Raw genomic sequence first — 19,468 nt, forward strand, 5'->3', positions numbered from 1 at the left:
CTAAAAAAAAAAAAAAAAGTTTCTGAAGAACCTAGGGGCAGGACAGGAATAAAGACGCAGATGCAGGGAATGTACTTGAGGACACTGGGAGGGGTAAGGGTAAGCTGGGACGAAGTGAGAGAGTGGCATGGACATATATACACTACCAAATATAAAACAGATAGATAGTGGGAAGCAGCCTCATCGCACAGGGAGATCAGCTCAGTGCTTTGTGACCATCCAGAGGGGTGGGATAGGGAGGGTGGGAGGGAGCCGCAAGAGGGAGGGGATATATGTATACGTAGAGTTGATTCACTTTGTTATACAGCAGCAACCAGCACAAAAATGTAAAGCAATTATAGTCCAATAAAGATGTTTAAAAAAAAAAAAAAAGAACTGTCCTGGAAAATACGGCAGCCATCAGACACACAAGACTATTAAAGGCTAAATTCGTTTACACTATTAAACTTAAAATCCAGTTTCTCAGTCACAAAAATCACATGTGGCCAGTGGCTGCCATGTTGGACAGCTCAGAAAACTGAACATTTCCATTACTGAAGAAAGTCCTACTGGATGGCATTGGTTCTACAGGAATCAAGAAATGGTTCCCTGCTCGTCCATCTCCAGGACCAACGTTCCGACCTTCTCTTGGTTCATTGCATTTGCTCTCTCTGAATTCAGGCTTTGTGACTGGTGCTGAAACAATGAACTCATGAGATCCTCTGACGAGCTTCAGGTCAAAGGCCACCTCCTCCAGGGGGCCGACTCTGATGCGAGATTTGATGTAGCACCATTGCTGGATGCTTCTGGGGCACCCTTGTAGTTTCCTTCTCAGAACCTTCATCACGTCTCTTGAAATTGTTTAAATTTAATTTGTCTCCCAAGACTGAGGGTCTATAGAGACCCTAGAGCCACATAAGCCTGGGTTTGATTCCCAGCTCTGTCTCGGGCTCACTCCATGAACTAAGCAAAGACAACAGGCATTTCTGGGCCTCATACTCTTCTTTTGTAAAATGGGGATAAACTGTACGCAGCTCATAGGATTACTGGGTAATTAAGTGAGTTGGTGCACATAATGTGCTTTGAAAAGCACCCAGCACATGGCGTACACTGGACAAACACTGGCAGAAATAAATAACTAAAGAGCATAAGCACCTTCAAAGGCAGAGCTGCTTTGGTCTTCTGCCCTAGACATCACACCCTGTGCCTGGGGACAATGTTGAAACGAACTGTGTGGGCACAGAAGGGCTGGCTTTAAAACTGCACTGTCAGGAACCTGCTCTATAGATCTACTCAAAACAGTATAATGAGATATTTGTACAGGGATGTTCATGTCAGCACTGTTTACAAAACACCAAAAAAAGTAGGGAGAGGGGCATCCAAATGCCCATCTGCAGGGGACTAGTTAAATAAACTACATATATTCATACAATGGGATACGCTGCAGCATTTATAAAGAATGAGGTGGAACTGTGTACTTAACACACCTCCAAATGTGTTAAGTACAATGGACAAGAATGCAGTGAAATAAACAAGTATACATGTTTATGCCGTATATTGTCTAAGTTTTCTGAATCTCTGCACTAGATCCTCTAACAGCGGTTTCCTATGAGGAGGAGGAGAATCAATTTAGACTTAAATATACTTCAGTTCTTTACTCTAGAAAGAATTCCATCATGTACATTCATGACTTTTCCTGAAAACTGTTTAAAAGTCTTGCTGTGAAGAGTGATTTGTGTTGTGGTCTCTTCCTCTTTGGAACCAGGACAGGCCAAGAGGAAAAAAAATGTCAGCAGGGGAAACAGACAGTGAGGACCTGGGAAGTAAATAAAGATATTTTACTGGTAAATCCACTGGTTTACTGACTAGGAGAAGGGGGAGGGAATCCATCCACCAGGGTGGCAATTTCAGACCGGTCGTGTGTGTAAATATAAGAGCTAACACGCTGATGGAGGGCTTACATGTGTCAGACGCTGTTCTCAGCCCTTTCCAATTATTGTCTCATTTAATCCTACCTATGAGAAAGCACTATTATTATCCTCATTTTACCAAAGGGAAAATGAAGACATGGAGCATTAAGCAACTTGCTGGAGGGCACACAGCTCAACAACAGAGGGGCTGAGACTCAAACTCTGGCAGGGCCACAGCTCAGCCTGCATGCTTGTTACTGTCCAATAGACAGAGCTGCCATCGAGGGGCTAGTCCAGGGGAAGCAAAGACAGAGAAGATCTATCCTGCCCTATTTTTGTGACAGCATCCAGCATTACATAAAAATTCCATTTTGCTTTCAGCTTATGAGAGTCAACACAATATATTCCAGTTGCTTCCAAAAAATTAGGAGCTGTCTCATATGACAGGGAAATCATACAGCTAAAAGGTCAAAAGGCTGAAGAACACAGTCAAATGGCTGAAAAATGGAGTGGATTCATATGTGGCAAAAGAGAATTTCAACTCCAAAATAACTGAGCGACATTCACAGAAAGACGGTTTTGTGGAAGGATGATTAGACATTTTCTGAAAACCTTTTTCCTGTTGCTACCCACCAGGAAGTTGGGTGAAAGTACTAATGAGCTATTTTTACAACTCTTTAGTTACATCCAGGATCTTCTGAGGTTTTCAAGAAAGTGCACGGGATCTGAAAGTCCAACCACTCTGTTTGTTTCCTGGCAGCTGCATAACCTTGAGAAAGTTCCTAAATGCTACCTGGCCTCAGTATCCCCATCTAAAAAGTCAGGGATAATAGCTACCTCCGTCAAAGTGATCAAATTAATGGGAAAACAAAGTGACTCCACCTATGTATCACTTGTAACATAACCACCTCAATAAAATGAGTTGATTTTCTTTTTTGTCCCAACAAGCTGTTGTCTAACCACATACTTTTCTCTTTGGCTTTTCACAACCACTCCCGTGCTTAACCTCTCCAAAAGGGCAAACGGATGTTTTTTATATTAGGGGCACAAGCTCCCCTGATGGGCATAATAACTGATTTCAGACAGGACAATTCACTTCCTTAAACCAAAGAAGATCCACACTTGCTCTATTCTTAGCCACTTGAATTTTTAACTGGATTCACATTTACAAAACAACACACTGAAGAAGCTCTTGGTACATCCACTCAGGCCCCCATCCCTTCCCTCCCCTCACTCCTAGACTTTAACAAGTCATTCTTGCCTCGGGCATTCTCAGATGCCCTCCCAGCCCACCAACCACCAGTCACATCCCAACACTTCAAGGAAACTACAATAATTGATAATCAGCAATACTCAAAGCAAATCTTCCTGAATTCACAGTATAGGAATTTGATTAACACCTAACCAATGTTAACTGTATATTCACAATTTGAAAATAAACAGTAGGTACAAAGATAACGCTCTTCTCCCTGTACCCCTGCAAAAAATATCAAACCAGAATCAGCATCCCTAAGATTTATGATCATTATTTAACTATTAGCCACTGCCTGGAACAGGGGCGATTATCATATCAAACTTATAACACCCCTAATAAAACAATAGCCTAGGGCTTCCCTGGTGGCGCAGTGGTTGAGAGTCCGCCTGCCGATGCAGGGGACATGGGTTCGTGCCCCGGTCCAGGAAGATCCCACATGCCATGGCAGCGGCTGGGCCCGTGAGCCATGGCCGCTGAGCCTGCGCGTCCGGAGCCCGTGCTCCACAATGGGAGAGGCCACAGCAGTGAGAGGCCCACGTATCGCAAAAAAAAAAAAAACAATAGCCTATTTCGTATTCATCCTTTGTTTTTAAGTCTCATCTTGAAAATGTCATTGGGATGGTCCAGTAAGTCCAAACTTTGAGTTTAGAAAAAGTACACATGATATAATAACTTGATCTACTTATTATTAATAGCATCATAGTATGCCCTTCTGTCTCAAATAACAACACTCAACAGAGCAATCAAGCTATAATATTGTTTTCAGAAAATATAAGTTTAATTTCCCCTCTACATTTGGCTTTGAGCTTGCAATCTGATTTGTAGGATTTCATCCCACAGATTTATTTTCATCTGTGTGAAATGATTTATATCCATGTTATCCAGCACAGTTATATTCTGAAATATTAAAAATGTTTATCCAAAGGGACCACGATAAATAATGGTCCACCTATTTGAAGAGATTACACAGCCACTTAAAAAAGAAAACAAGAAGTGCTCTATTACTGAACTGCGAAGACCTGTAAGACATACTGTTATATAAAAGAGCTAAGTGCCAAACAGCATGTAGTGTATACTACCTTCTGTATAAAACAGGGAAGAAATGGGAACACACATGAGTATGTGTACACTCACACATGTGTTTGTATTTACATTAAACAGTTTCAGAAGGGAAATTAGAAATGAGTAACAGTGGTTGTAATATCTGGGGAAAGGAGAAATGGAAATGAGGCAAGGGGAAGACAGATCTAGGAAAGAGCTTACTTATCGAATACTTCTGAAATATTCTGCTTTATGACCCATGTAAATGTATTATCTACTCAAAAAATACATTAAATAGCAACTGGTGGTAAAAAATGACATTCCAGTCCCTTGAGATTAAGACAGCACTACCAATAAGGTCACATTTTATGACTGACTATGATTCTTCTTCCTCTTCTTTCTTATACCATACATGCCCATATTAAACACACACACACACACACGCACGCACATGTTTAAATCAATAAATTAGGGGCTCCCCTGGTGGCGCAGTGGTTGAAAGTCCGCCTGCCGATGCAGGGGACATGGGTTCGTGCCCCGGTCCGGGAGGATCCCACATGCTGTGGAGCGGCTGGGCCCATGAGCCATGGCCACTGGGCCTGCGCGTCTGGAGCCTGTGCTCCGCGGCAGGATGGGCCACAGCGGTGGGAGGCCCGCGTACTGCAAAAAATAAATAAATAAACAAACAAATAAATAAACAAAATTAAATCAATAAATAAAAGGAGAAAACTCAAGTGAAAAAAAAAACAAAACCAAATTATTTTTATGGTGCTCCACAAAGCCTTATTCCATATTCCATATATTTTATTATTATTACTCCCCTTAAGGTGAACTGCAGCCTCCTACAGATGTTCAGACTTCACTAGTCCACAGAATCTTTGCCTGGATGGCCCTGGATCCTCTGGAGGACCCAGCAGAGAGGTATCCTCACTGCTGCCATACAGATCAGCTCACCTTCATAGGTGCCGACTTCTAGAAGAGTCCCGCTCTGCTCGAGGTCCAAGAACTCCTTCACAGTCAGAAAGTTATAGTCCACGCCAGGCACCTCTCCTTCTCTGGGAGACCGGGTTGTGCCTGCAGCAGACAAGACAAAGGCACGAGAAATCATCAGTCCACTGAAACAGGAAGTACCCCATCCAGGTGTAATTAAAATAACCTGTTCAGTAAGTTGGAGTATCTAAATTGACAGACCCGCCTACTGAGACAGGGACCTGGCAAAGACAACTTCTTTCTAGCAGAAAAGTATCCTCACTTCCATCCTCTGACGCCTGGGCCCCTCAAATGCAAGAAAGAGAAAAACCAAGCACAGCTAGGCAACCCAGGGAGATTTTTATCACTTGAAACATGCACTGAATGAAAAAGGTGAACTGGATTTTATACAGATGACATTCACAATCAGCAGCTTTTAGGGATCCAGTAAGTTCTAAAACAGATATCCACCTTGGGCTTCCCTGGTGGCGCAGTGGTTGAGAATCTGCCTGCTAATGCAGGGGACGTGGGTTCGAGCCCTGGTCTGGGAAGATCCCACGTGCCGCGGAGCAACTGGGCCTGTGAACCACAACTACTGAGCCTGAGCGTCTGGAGCCTGTGCTCCACAACAAGAGAGGCTGCGATAGTGAGAGGCCCGCGCACCGCGATGAAGAGTGGACCCCGCGTGCCACAACTAGAGAAAGCCCTCGCACAGAAATGAAGACCCAACACAACCAAAATAAATAAGTAAATTAATAAATTCCTGCCCCCAACATCTTAAAAAAAAAAAGATTAGCACGTTTAAAAAAAAAAAAGATATCCACCTTAAGCTCAGAGCCTAAGGGGTTTATATTTTTATCATGGGCCTCAAAATTCTTGTGTTCCTCAACACATCTGGCAACTTCCAATGTAATAAGCCCTTTGAAGAAAATGACACCCACTGCATAAACACATCACTAGAGAAATTCAATTACCCAAGATCTGTGGCTGGATACCTCCCAGGGATTAAAATGTTGCTGCTCTCCATGTAATTAATATGTTTGGCAAAAAGAGGCCACCCATAACTTCTGATGGGAGAAAAAGGACACTGCATTTGCTAGAAAATTCCCCCCCCCCGAATTAATCTCGTCATTCTCTCAAAGACTAATAAACATAATGATTCTTCTTATGAAATAACACAGAGCCTCTAGAATATTTAAGTCACCCAGCTCAGGTGCTGGGCAGGAGACCTATCAATTTTAGCCCAACCTCACCCCAAAGTGTGGAAGGAATATGGTTTACACACAAAACAAGAAAATAAACCAAGAAGCAATTACATAGTGTATACTAGGAACCTGTGTTCAACGTTAGGAGAGACCACAAAACAGCAAAACTCATGACTTCTGCTCCTCATGACTTCTGCTCCTACATATCCCCTACATAGTTAGGGGATATGATCAACATGGGTTCATTTTGCGAGGCACCATTACCTACGGCGCTTTCAGGTCAATGTTTTTTTAATATAATAAGCAGGGATTTTTCCCTAGTCCTAATTCTCCCTAAAATAATGAAATAAGCAACTGTATGTTAGCCCCAGTGCTCATGGCAGAGCACAGTCTCTGATCATGTGAATTTCCACGCACTTACAGTGGATATCCAGAATTCTCTCAAATCAAAAAACTCAACACTTGTTGCATACTTCATTCAGGCTAAACACATTTTTAAACAAGCCCCGTTTTTCTATTATCTGAAATTTGAGTGTTATAAACAGCTGCAAACTGTCCATAGAACAATTATATTACAAACGTTAGCTTATGCCCAGCACGCTGGGACTTTCTGGTAAAGAAGCCTGCTTGTATACTGTCCAGCAGTCTACTCTTGTAGTGTATCCTAATTTGTTCCCATTTCTGGCTCCCCTGACAGATGATGACAAGGCCATTGAAGTGCTTCACAATATTTATATCTATGGTATCAAGCACACGGTGGGTATTCCAGAAGCATAAACAGTACCATATACTGTTGTAGAGCAGATATATAGAATGGGAATGATGAACTCATAGTCTGTCTGGCTCACCAGGTTGTGGTCTTGGGCATGTTCCTGAGCTTCTTCTATTTCTCAGTTTCCTCACCTGTGAAATAAGGGTAATAATACTACCTACACTATAGGTCTGTTGTGTGTATTGAGTGGGATAAGACTTTTAGAAGGCTAAGCTCAATAACTGCTACCAGATATATACTTTATGTTACTATTAGAATGAAATGAGTTGGTAGATTATTAGAGTTCAAATTTTATATATATGTATAATTATATATATTAATACATTACATATATTATTACATGTTTCATTTTTTCAAGAATTATTCACTAAGGCCCCAATACCTGCTGGGCAGCAGTTTAGGCACTGGAGAAGAAGCCAAAGCCCCTACCCTAATGGAATTTACATTTTATTATGAAAGACAGATTATAAATATGTATATGGATATACCATATAATTTCAAGTATTTGAAAATCTCTTAGAGGGAGGAAGCAAGGTGAGGAGTAGAAAAGCTACTTTAGACAGGTAATCAGGAAAAGCCTGGCTAAGGAGGTGCCATCTAAACCGAGAGCAGCACAAAGGTGATGGGAAAAGCATCCCAGCCTGGGCAAAGGCCAAAGGTTCAGAAATAGGAATAGATTTAGCATGCTGCGGGAAGGGCAAAAAGTCCAGAGTTAACTGTAGCAGAGCAATGGAAAAGAGGTTAGAATTGAAAGCAAGTGGCCAGATGAGGCAGGCCACAGCAAACATTTCATATTTTATTCGAAGGATGATGGGAAGCCACTAGAGGGTTTTGAGCAGGATAGTACCATGATTTATTTTTAGAAGATCACTGAGCTAAGGGCAGGAAACAGGCAGAGTAGGAGGGTGAGGCGGGCAAAAATAGAAGCAAGAAGACAAGTTAGTTGGTTACTACAGTGTCCAGGTGAGAAAAAAAAATCAGGGCACAGACAAGAACAGTAGACAAAGGTGACAAGAAGCAGTGAGATTTCTATTATGAATTGTAAACATTTTAAACAGCTATAAGACATAGCCCGCAGGACAGATGTATTAAAAGTACATCAACTCATCAGGCCATGCTAGGTCTGTATTTTAAAGACATAACTTGCTGATGGAGTAGATGGAGTGTACAAGAAAAACAAAAGAATAAGGACTGCCATCTTATTCTCTGACCTGGGCAAATGGGTTCTGCCATTTACAGAGATCAAGAAGATGGGGGAAATGGTTTTTAGGGGAAAAAATTTAAGAGTTCACTTCTGAACACGTAAAAAGTATGAAATGCCTATCAGACACCTGGATGTAGAGAGCTGTGAACAGGTGACTATGTAAATCTGAAGATCAGAGTGGTGGTTGGGCCCTGAACTTGGGAGTCATCAGTAAACCACTGGCATTTGAAGGCAAGAGACAGAAAGAGATAATCGAGGGGGAGAGAGAGTATAGAAAAAGCAGCCAAGAAGTTTGACTTAAACACAAAAACCTTATAGTTTTTAGAAACTGAGAAGAAGAGGAAGATCCTCAGAGGAGACTAAGACAATAGTCAGCAAGGCGGGAGCAGAGGAGGAGGGTATGATGTCTCAGAGCCAAGTGCAAAAGCTGTTCAGCCGGCTACTCGGAAAACACAAACAGTCTACATCATATTGGGAAATTCCAGCACAGGGCAAGAACAAAATCTCTTTGAAACTTGCTGTGAAAGAATCTGTCCTAAATATGTTTTATATGGCAACTCTCATATTTGGCCTCCATACCAAAATTCTATTAACTTAATCCACCCCCCCCAAATGAGGATAAATAAGACCAAACAAAAGATTTGTTGGGTTTTTAAAGTCTTCTACACCACACAGTATTGGGGTTTTTTTCCTCCTATAACCATCTTTAATCTTTGTCATTTCTTCCCACGTTTTCTGAACCAATTTCTCAGTGTAACTGTAAAGACAACAATAACCTCTGGGTCTTAATTTCCTGAAAGGATTGAAAACAATCAAGAACTTGAAAAATGGAACATTTTAAAGGAAAACTGAAAACGAGCAGACATCATTTTCCCCTGGAAATAAATATGCTTAGAAGGACCTTTGAGCAGCAGGGGAAGGGAGTGGGGGCAGGTATATCTCCACCCACAAAACCTTCAGGGTTTATTACCCAGACGAAACCTTTCCACTCTGCAGGCCATGAGGAGGTTTACACCCAGTTATCCTCTGAGCAACCTGCCCTGGGTCTGGGCCCACATGACCAGGATCCATTCAGTGACGCTAGGGAGAAAGGGCCTGGGAGGGGACCCCGCCCCCTCTTTTCTTCCAGCAGAATGACAAGCTGCCTGCTGGACACACGCCTGGCAGATGGCATTTCAAAGGTTTTTCAGGAGCCATCTGGGGTGGGTACAATGATTACAAACCACGCTTCTAACAAAGCCAGAAGGGTTACTTCCTGGCAGAAGAGAAGTAAAACAAATTCTATCATGTTTTTCGGGGACAGCATATTAAAAAAAAAAAAAAATCACCAGGCCAACAAACAGAGGCTGCTATAGCCTACCAACACTGCTTTTTGCCGGTCTAGCTAGAAATCAGGCCAACAATATCTTGCACTTTTTATGTTTGAACAAACAAACACAGTGCCCAGTTCCTCGCCTTCCAAAAGGGGGGGAAAAAAGAAAGAAAGAAAGAAAAAGAGAGAGAGAGAGAGAAATTATCAAACACCAGGATAAAAATAATAGCTTCCATTTACTGGATGCTTATGTCTTAGGCAAGGTGTGAAGCAGTTAATCAACACTGCTGTATCTAATCTTCCTAGGAAACACAGAAGGATTGCTGTTATACTCATTTTTTGATAAGGAAGCTGACACCCAGAGAAGTAAAGTAACTTTCCCAAGGTCACATAACAAGTGAGCTGGGCAGTATGATTTGAAAGTAGGCAATGTGACTTTACTATCCCTCATTGGAAACCACTGTTGGCCAACAGAACTTGCTGCCATCATGGAAATGATCCATAGATGTGAGTCTAACATGGTAGCCACTCGCCACATCTGGTTATTACTATTTTGATTATATACATTTCAGGTGTACAACGTTATAGTTCAACATCTGTACACATGTGGTTATTGATACGTGGCTAACATGACAGAGGAAATGAATTGAAATTTTATCTAATTTTAATTACTTTAGATTTAAATAGCCACATGTGGCTAGTGGCAACTGGACTGGCCAGTGCAATTCTAAACTAGGAGGGCATTTCCAGTACAATGTTCACTAGCATGCCCCCAAAGCACTTCCAGCTCTCAAACTAAAAACAAGAAACATATCAAACTGCAGAATCTTGTACGCATACAGGAAACCCATCCTTTTAAAAACTCTTATATGCTTTGAAAAATGATCTACTCAAACTGTATGTTTTGTACTAAAAATTCCGTTTGGTTCCTGTTGGCTATGGTCTCTTAGAAAAAAAAAATTCTCCTTAGATAAATTGTGGCATCATCGTTTATAGCCAAAACAAAAACCGAAAACCAGACCAAAACCAATACAGTCCCCCAAAATAAACAAACAAAACTGAGTGCCTATGAATATGGGAATGACTGAATGAAATATGGTAGAGTCATCCTTAGGAAATATATATACATATATATTTTTGCTATATAAAGAATACTTGTTAGATGTACATGCAGTTACCAGAAAGAATATCTACAATGTACATGGAGTGATATAAAGTGCAAAAAACAAACCCCCAAAACACTGCATTTTACTGAAAAAGAGGAAAGAAAACCCTATGGGTGTTGCATGTTTTATGAGTTAAAAAATAGTTAAACGGAGGGAACAAACGCTTAACAGAGGCAACCTCAGGAGGGTGGGTTCAGAAATGGGAAGAGAAAAAAAGACTGTTTCTTTAACTCTCTCTGAATTGTATCACTGCTCACGTAGTTGTTTTGGCACTTTATAAATCAAATAAAATAATTATTTAAGCAATCTTTACCTGATCCTTGGGCTTCCTACTCAAACAACTTCAATATTAGCTTAGTCCTTGCAAAAACGCGCCAAAGAATAGAGCCTCCAAGTGAATCAAACACACAATATTTCCCAAGGTTTCCCACCTCATAGAAAGCCAGCATCAATGTTCCCAACACTTGCCTTTAGCTATGAATAGGAATACAGGACAAATAAAGTTGAGAAGGTGGCACTATTTTTCTGCCTGATTTTGGTTTTTAAACCTCAAACTGTTCATCACTTAAACCGAGTCCTTTTGAAGTGTTAAAATTTAACAAGATTTGCACCAGAGCAGTGAATACTATCAGGCTTTTCTGCCACCAGATCACAACTTAACAAGCTAATTTGAGCTATTCCCTGCTGACTGTCTCAGTATGAGTTAGCAATGCCCCCAAACGTTTGCCCCGAAAGCTTGAGTGGCTGCTTGCTTCTTGGGCACATTCTACAGTTCATAAACTTTCAGTGTACCTGGCATGAGTGACCCTTGCTGAGGAAATCAGAAAACGACCTTCCTTGTCACCAAACGCCACAAACTATGGCTACAGAAATGAAACCAGATTCGGAGCTCATTTGCTCTCTCTTCTTATTCTAGAAATTCTCTTGAAATATCCAGTTAAGGCAGCAAATAAGTCCTAGAAATGAGACACTAACATGCTATTTCCTACTGCTACGTGCTCCCAATACCATTAGGTTTCTAGGCAAGGCATCACTCAGCACCGATCCAACTTGCTTCAAGGCCAGGTTGCTAATACAGCGATTATTACTCTACTAAGATTAAACTTAATACTCAAGGATATCACCTGATGTTAAATTCATCTGGGTCTTGCTTAACCAAATCTAACAATAAGACTTCCAAAAATTAGTCATCCCAACCGTTTCCATGTTAAAGAAAGTGCATGATTTTCTATAATAAAACAAGTATTTACATTGCTTGAAACTGGTTAAATATCCAGGATAGCCTCATACTATTCATTCTTTAGTTGATGGAGATGAAGCAGAGAAGAACATGTTGTTTCCCCAAATTCACTCAGTTACCTACCACTCACACAATTTTTGCCCTATCTCAGTACCAGCAGTACTACTGACTCAGTATTTTCACTTCAAGTCAAAGCTGTTTAAAAAACTTAAATATATAAATGTAAAAAGGAAATGCTTAACTGCTACATACCTATTACAATGGATTTAAAAAAAAAATCTTACGATACCAGATGCTGGCAAAAACATGGAGCAACTGGAACTCTCAAACGTTGTTGCCAAGGATGCAAAATGGTACAGCTACTGGGAAAACACTTTGGCAGTTTGCTAAAAAGTTAAACATAAATCTACCATATGACCCCAAAATCACACTACTAAATATTTATCCTAGAGAAATGAAAACCTACATTCCCATGAAAACCTATATACAAATGTTTATAGCAGCTCTATGCATAATCACCCCCAAAGAGAAAAACAACCTGAACGTCCTTCAACTGGTGAATGGATACACTGTGGTAAATCCCTACAATGAACTTGGCTAAAGTACAGATGTACACAGCAACATGGATTAATCTCAAATAGACTGCGTAAGTCTAAGAAAAGCCAGACTCACAAGGCAACGTTCTGTATAATTCCATTTCAGTGATATTCTATAAAAGGCAGTACTACAGTAGGGATGGAGAATAAACCAGTTGTTGCCAGGTGTGTGGTTAGGACTGACTACAAAGGGGACAGTAGAAGGGAATGGGGGGAGGGGGGAGGGGTTGAGGAGGCCGAACTCTTCTGTATCCTGATTGTGGTGGAGGGTGAAGGACGATGCATTTCTCAAAACCTACAGAAGTGTACGCCACAAAGAGTGAATTTTACTGCTTATAAAACTTTAGAAAAGGAAACATTTAACATTACCTCCAGTGAACAATCAGTTTCAGCCTGCCATAAACAATAACTAAAAATAAACACAACCAAAGTAAAATCATTTCATCTTACCTAGAGCCTGAGGCTCTGAGCCTAAGGCCCACATTCTCTTATTACAAAGGGAGATTAACGAACATTAGAAAGTTGTTAGAGACCTATTAGCACCAAATTGAGACTTTCTCCTTAACACAATTATAAGGATTTTTTTTTAATTACAAAGAAGAGCATCTGCTTAGTATTGGATTAGATCTTCCTGAATAAAAAGCACTCGCTTTTACTGAAGGCTTTGTATCACCTGCTGATCCCACCAGTGAACACGAGGTATGCCCAGAGAACAGAGGACAAAAGACCAACTGACCTCTTCTCCTAAGAGAAAGTGTTTACGTTTAAAACAAGTCCACATGCAGATGAATGGATAAAGAAGATGTGGTACATATACACACGAAATACTACTCAGCCATAAAAAAGAATGAAATAATGCCATTTGCAGCAACATGGATAGACCTATAGATTATATTAAGTGAAGTAAGTCAGAAAGAGAAAGACAAATATCATATCTCTTACAGGTGGAATCTCAAAAAATTATACAAATGAACTTATTTCAAAACAGAAATAGAGTCACAGACATAGAAACTTATGGTTACCAATGGGGATGGTGGGGAGTCGGTGGGGGGCGGGGATAAATTAGAAGTTTGGGATTAACATATACACACTACTGTATACAAAACAGATAAACAAGGACCTACTGTATAGCACAGGGAACTATATTCAGTATTCTGTAATAACCTATAGTGCAAAAGAATATGAAAAAGAATATATATACAATACTGAACCACTTTGCTGTACACCTGAAACTAACACAACATTGTAAGTCAACTACACTGTACCTCAACTTTTAAAAATGGTTATTAGAAAAAGAAAACAAGTCCCCCACTTGTGTCCTTTCAAATCCACCAAACAGACAAAAACAACCCTATAGTTATTATTATCCCCACTTCACAGATGAGAAAAAGTGCACAGAGAGATTAGGTGACTTGCCAAAAATTACACAGCTAGTAAATGGCAGAGCCAGGATTTGAACCCAAGATTCTACTGCCAAAGAGCAGCCAAACCCCCTGTATACAAAGACATTGGGTACAGAAACAAACTAGCGGGGGGGAGAGGGATAGCTGAGTCTTCACAGCTCTTCATCGCCTGTCCTCATCAAAGAAAGTTTGTGCTGATGGAGTTAAGGCTGGGGGAGAATGCCTGACCCCTCCCCCCATGACTTCCTTAATCCAAAACCTGAGCTCCCAGGAACTATTTCTTACTACCTCTTAATCAGAATAATGAGGTAATTCAGGCCAGAATCCTCGGAACAGGAAAGTCAAGTAATGACTTGAACATGCATATTAACCATTCTTCCTCTTTGATGCGGGGGAGGGAACCTTGGCACATACATATTCGCGGAAATCCTGCATTCATTAAAAACAGGAAAGGGAAAATTCTCAAGCTGTCACTGAGTCATTGCAAACATTCAGCAGTCAGGCAATAAAGAATAAGATCTCCAACACTCGATACATCCTTATCAAAAATCAACTTTGGAGGATTATCTTGAGGCATTTTTGTTCAGAAAGGAATTCTGAAAATCAGTAATGCCATAGTCTAGTCCTAAAGACTGTCTATCATAAAAAGGGATTAGATCAGATAGACTTTATTATGACAGGTTATACTTTTTACTTTCTCTGAATTAATGACAGCAATTGTTTGTATATAATGGAATGAACGACTTCAACCAGGTAATTTCAAAAGCATGTGAAAGAAAATGATTATTTTGGTGTAAAGTTATAATTAATGAAGAATATCAAGTTTCCACAAATTAGGTGATTTTGTAAGCCCAATGCTAAATGCTTCTAATCTTCGGCAGCTTTCTTTCTTCAGTTTCAAACAAAATAATCAAGAGTGACTGCCAATGAGTAGATGGTTCCTTTTGGGGGTAAAAAGAATGTCCCAAAATTAGATAGCTGGAATCGTTGTCCAGTTCTAGGAATATAATAAAAATGCTGAATTTTATGGAGTGTACAATATTTATCAATAAAGCTGTTAAAAACAATATTGCACTACAACAGAAAGTAGTCTCTGTCTTCAAGGATATCACAATTCAGTAGAGGAGCTGTTACGTTTCTGTGAATAATATGCACGTGGCGTAATTTGTTCTTCAAGAGCAACCTGCTTTCATTAGTCCTTCCAATATACGAACCAAGTGCAAGCATGAGATCAGAAATTACAGGCCATGTTATATTATTTTCCTAAAAACTGCAAGGGTCTGGAGATTTCCCGGAAAGGCCAAATAGAGAAACTGTTGTGAAATCTAAAATCACACTTGGTGAGTTCAAATTCCAGCTCTGATATTGACAAACTGTGTGACCACAGCCAAGTTAAAACATTTTGGGCTGTGGTTTCCTCATCTCTAAAATGGGGAAATAATAATACCTGCCTCATAAGGTTGTGTAAGGATTATGTAAGACAATACATATAACCTGCTAGGCCTGTTTATAATCTGCATTCTGTAAACATTGGCCATAACAACAAAAGCATCATCACCATCACCACCACAACTCCCTCCTTTTTCTTTCCAACCATTTTGCTTTAAAAGTAAAGAACCTAACTATTGACCCTTCATTATACTGCTACCTCGGAACACAGGTTTTCTGTACATAATGCCTAATTTAATTCTCCCAGGAGGGGCATTTTTTTCCCACAAAATTTTGACAGTTCACATAATTTTCTATCCTTAATTATCATTTTTCAAAGCCTCTCACACGAACACACACAACTCCCAACCACAACTCTTTGGATTATCTTCTGCTAAGAAATCATAAAGTCAACTCGTTCTGTGAATACCATAATTTTAGTTAATCATTTGTCATTAAGCACTGGCATCTGTAAGGATAGAGAGATGCCTATTTACTGGAATACAGTGTCTGAATTTGAGGCCCTCAAGTCCCCTAATTTCATGTAATCGTGATCCATATGATTAACTCCTTCTCATTGAAAGGATGTAATATTTACTTACTGAAGAAATACTATACACCTGGATATAAAGAGAGATATCAATTTATATCAAGTACCAAGAGCGAGCAGTTATAAGAGCAAGTCAAGCTGGATATAAGAAAAAAGGAGTTTGTATTGATTTTAATAAATACACTGGTTCTCAGCTGACCTAGTCATGACAGTTCTTAAAGCCTTCTCAAGTATACAGACTAATAGTCATCACCATGTAAATTTTACTTTGAAAAAAAAAAAAAAAATTTTACTTTGGCTCTCATCAAGTATATACACTGCCATGTCAAAGTAAACAAAAGGAAACTGTGTGACAGAGGATATGAGATGCTAAAAGAATAAAGAGGAGCTGGGTACAACATTAAGCATATACCAAAGATATACGGTACTACTTATGTATTTCCTTACTGAAACACACAAGAGTATGGCCTTTACAGTATAAAGGAAAATGTAGTGTGAACAGTAAAATTTCTAGGATTATGTTTCAGAACAGTGTTGAAACTGAGCAAAAAGCATAAGAACTAAGTATTTCTGTGTTTTTAACATGTACTTCTCCTCTGCCTTTTTAATTTTCCTAAATACCACCACTCACTTTGAAAAGGCTCTATTGGCACCCAAAACTCTGATTGGGATTGACATATATACACTAATATGTATAAAATGGGTAACTAATAAGAACCTACTGTATAAAAAAATAAATACAATAAAATTCAAAAAAAACCAAAACCCAAAACTCTAACATTCGAAAAGTATCTTATGAGCCAAGTATGAGGAACACAGCATGTCGACATCACTTAAGGATGGATTCCCAGGTAGCTGAATTCATTCCTGGGACTCTGCTATGGTTCATAAGCCACTTATGTTTTCCCCCCATAAATGATGACACAGGCAGATTCCCAGAAAACTGAATTACCGCCTTGACTTCCCTGCCCTGGGACCATCCATTACCTTATCTAATGCTTGCCAATTATCTCTCTAACTATAAGTCACATTCCAAAAAAACACGGACTGGGAGCAACTACAAAATGCGGCAGACTCAGCTGATGAACTGTTATTGCCCTTCTTTTGCTTAGTTCATTTCTCACTGAGCAATTACAGTCTCACATTATGTAGTACTTCCCTTGTCACAACTCTGGGTTGTTTTATGTCATAGACTACACTTCCGAGATGGATGAGTCATATAAATGATTATTTTTCACTCTGCCTGGTAAGTCAAATGAAGTAGATTTTAGAGGTGAAATTAAACACAAATTATTATTATTTTTTTTTTTTTGCGGTACGCAGGCCTCTCACTGTTGTGGCCTCTCCCGTTGCGGAGCACAGGCTCCAGACATGCAGACTCAGCGGCCATGGCTCACGGGCCCAGCCGCTCCGCAGCATGTGGGATCTTCCCGGACTGGGGCACGAACCCGTGTCCCCTGCATCGGCAGGCGGACTCTCAACCACTGCACCACCAGGGAAGCCCCAAACACAAATTATTAATGCTTCTAAACATTCGCTTGGAAAAATGTAGACAGTGATGAACAGAAGTCTGTGCTCATGTGATATCACCCACACTGACTTTTAAGGGAACTATTTCACCAGAAAACTATATGAGGTATCGAAAGGTATTACTAGAAAATGAGTGGCCAGTTTTGAAAAAGTAAAATCAAGTAGAAATGTTTATTATTATAAGGTACTTAGAATAATTACTACTTAAAAACTATAAATTATTCTATGCTTTCTAATAGAAATTGTGCCTTTTCAAACAAGCCTTATTTCATAGATGCCAGGCGAGTGAAAGTGCTGCCTTCCAAACAGGCCACATCGTTTTTAGCCCACAGACTTTTCCTTAACCCAAGAATGAAAATTACCCCATTGTCATCTACACAAACTGGACTTAATAATGAGTCCAGATAAAATCGGGCCAGGGATCAAATCTATGACTCTTTATTAAAGACAGAAATTCTAAAATCGATTCATTAAAAGGTAATGACATCTTAGTTGTGACATATGAACAATCTATCCTTAGAAAAAAACGAGTGCTTTCATTTGTTTTTGTTTTATTTCACACCTATTAATTAAACATCATATCACACAATGCTTACTGATCCTCACTCTCGAGTTTCATCTAATTCATCATCCCTGTCAACAGCGCCTGCTGATCAAGGGCAGGGAGAAGGGAGAGGCAGTCTTTATTTCCTTGATCTGGCAGCACAGGTACCAACGCCATTAGCTTCCTGTCAGCAGGTGAAGACCTGGGGATGTGATAGATGATCCCAGAGCTCTTTCAAGGAGTTTTCATCAGACACCTGCCTCTTAACCTATTTACCCAGCAGTTACACTCTCACCTTCTAGGAAACCCACATTTTTGCCCAGAGGGAGCTAAGAGTCAAAGTTTTAAATAAACCCAAAAGCTACTGCATGGGCTTCCACAGGCCTAGCTTCTCAAAACGAAACCAAAAGTAAAAAAAGGTGTAAGTATTTGACTGAGCCAGCTGGGAAATCCAGAAAGCCTCTTCTGCTCTCAACATGTAATACACATTACATCTGAAAAGAGTAATAAAAGATTAAAGCTATTCATTTTTAAAGTTAGTGAGTTTACAAAAGTCTGTACAAAAAAAATTTTGTTTTACCTATGCAAAACAGGAAATGAGACATTTAAGAGGAAAGAGTGCTTTTCTAAACCTTTAAATGAACAGCAACTAATGTCAATGAATGACATTTATACCAAATTAATGGAAAATATGACATTCACAAAATAGGACCCAATCCAATTTGAGGTAGAAGTGGCTACGTTAAAAATTAATAAACAAACAAAAAAAAATTAATAAACATTACTCTCTTCTCTCTTCAGATATACAGAGTACATGCTCTAGAAAATTTAGAACCCATAAAAGAGCACAAAGAAAGCAAGCATCCCCACCATGCAAAAAGGAGCACCATCAATATGTAAAAGGTTTGAAGTCCCCAGTCACCACTCCAGGCCCAGGGATGAAGTCCGGGCATCTTCAGGTAAATTCGCAGCCAACAGAATTGTCCTTAGCCACTGCAGGCTCCACTACAATCAACACTCAACAACCGCGGGCCAACCCCTGACAAAGGGAAAGCACTGCTATTTTCCACAGCCGCATTAGCATGCCTGCCACTATGATGCCTCAATTACACGAACACTAAATATGAGAGTGAGGACACGTCACAAAGTTTACTGGAGGAAGTAGTACTAAAAGATGCACAATTCAGAAATCTTTCCATGGAGTCGAAGGACTGGAATTATAAACATTCCAAAATTTATCAAAAGCAATTTCTTGCCTCAGGCTTCAAGCTCTGGGTCATGAGACAAGTTTAACAGTGATAGTGATAACAATAAAGAGGAGGAAGAGGAGGAGGAGAAGGGAGGGGGGAAGGGGAGGCAAGGGG

General features: G+C 40.0%; 1 protein-coding gene across 1 annotated transcript in view; it reads right to left on the reverse strand.

Moving 5' to 3' along the window:
• Window positions 1–19,468, reverse strand: part of MAGI1 (membrane associated guanylate kinase, WW and PDZ domain containing 1) — a 609,319-nt gene that overhangs the window by 131,221 nt on the left and 458,630 nt on the right. Inside the window, exon 4 of the mRNA XM_024747645.1 lies at window positions 5,140–5,259. Coding sequence (XP_024603413.1) covers window positions 5,140–5,259 — 120 coding nt within the window. The remainder of the gene's footprint in view (window positions 1–5,139; window positions 5,260–19,468) is intronic.

The sequence above is a fragment of the Neophocaena asiaeorientalis genome, unplaced genomic scaffold (genome assembly GCF_003031525.2).
Source record: "Neophocaena asiaeorientalis asiaeorientalis breed wild unplaced genomic scaffold, Neophocaena_asiaeorientalis_V1.1 scaffold495, whole genome shotgun sequence".
NCBI classification, from domain to species: Eukaryota; Metazoa; Chordata; class Mammalia; order Artiodactyla; family Phocoenidae; genus Neophocaena; species Neophocaena asiaeorientalis.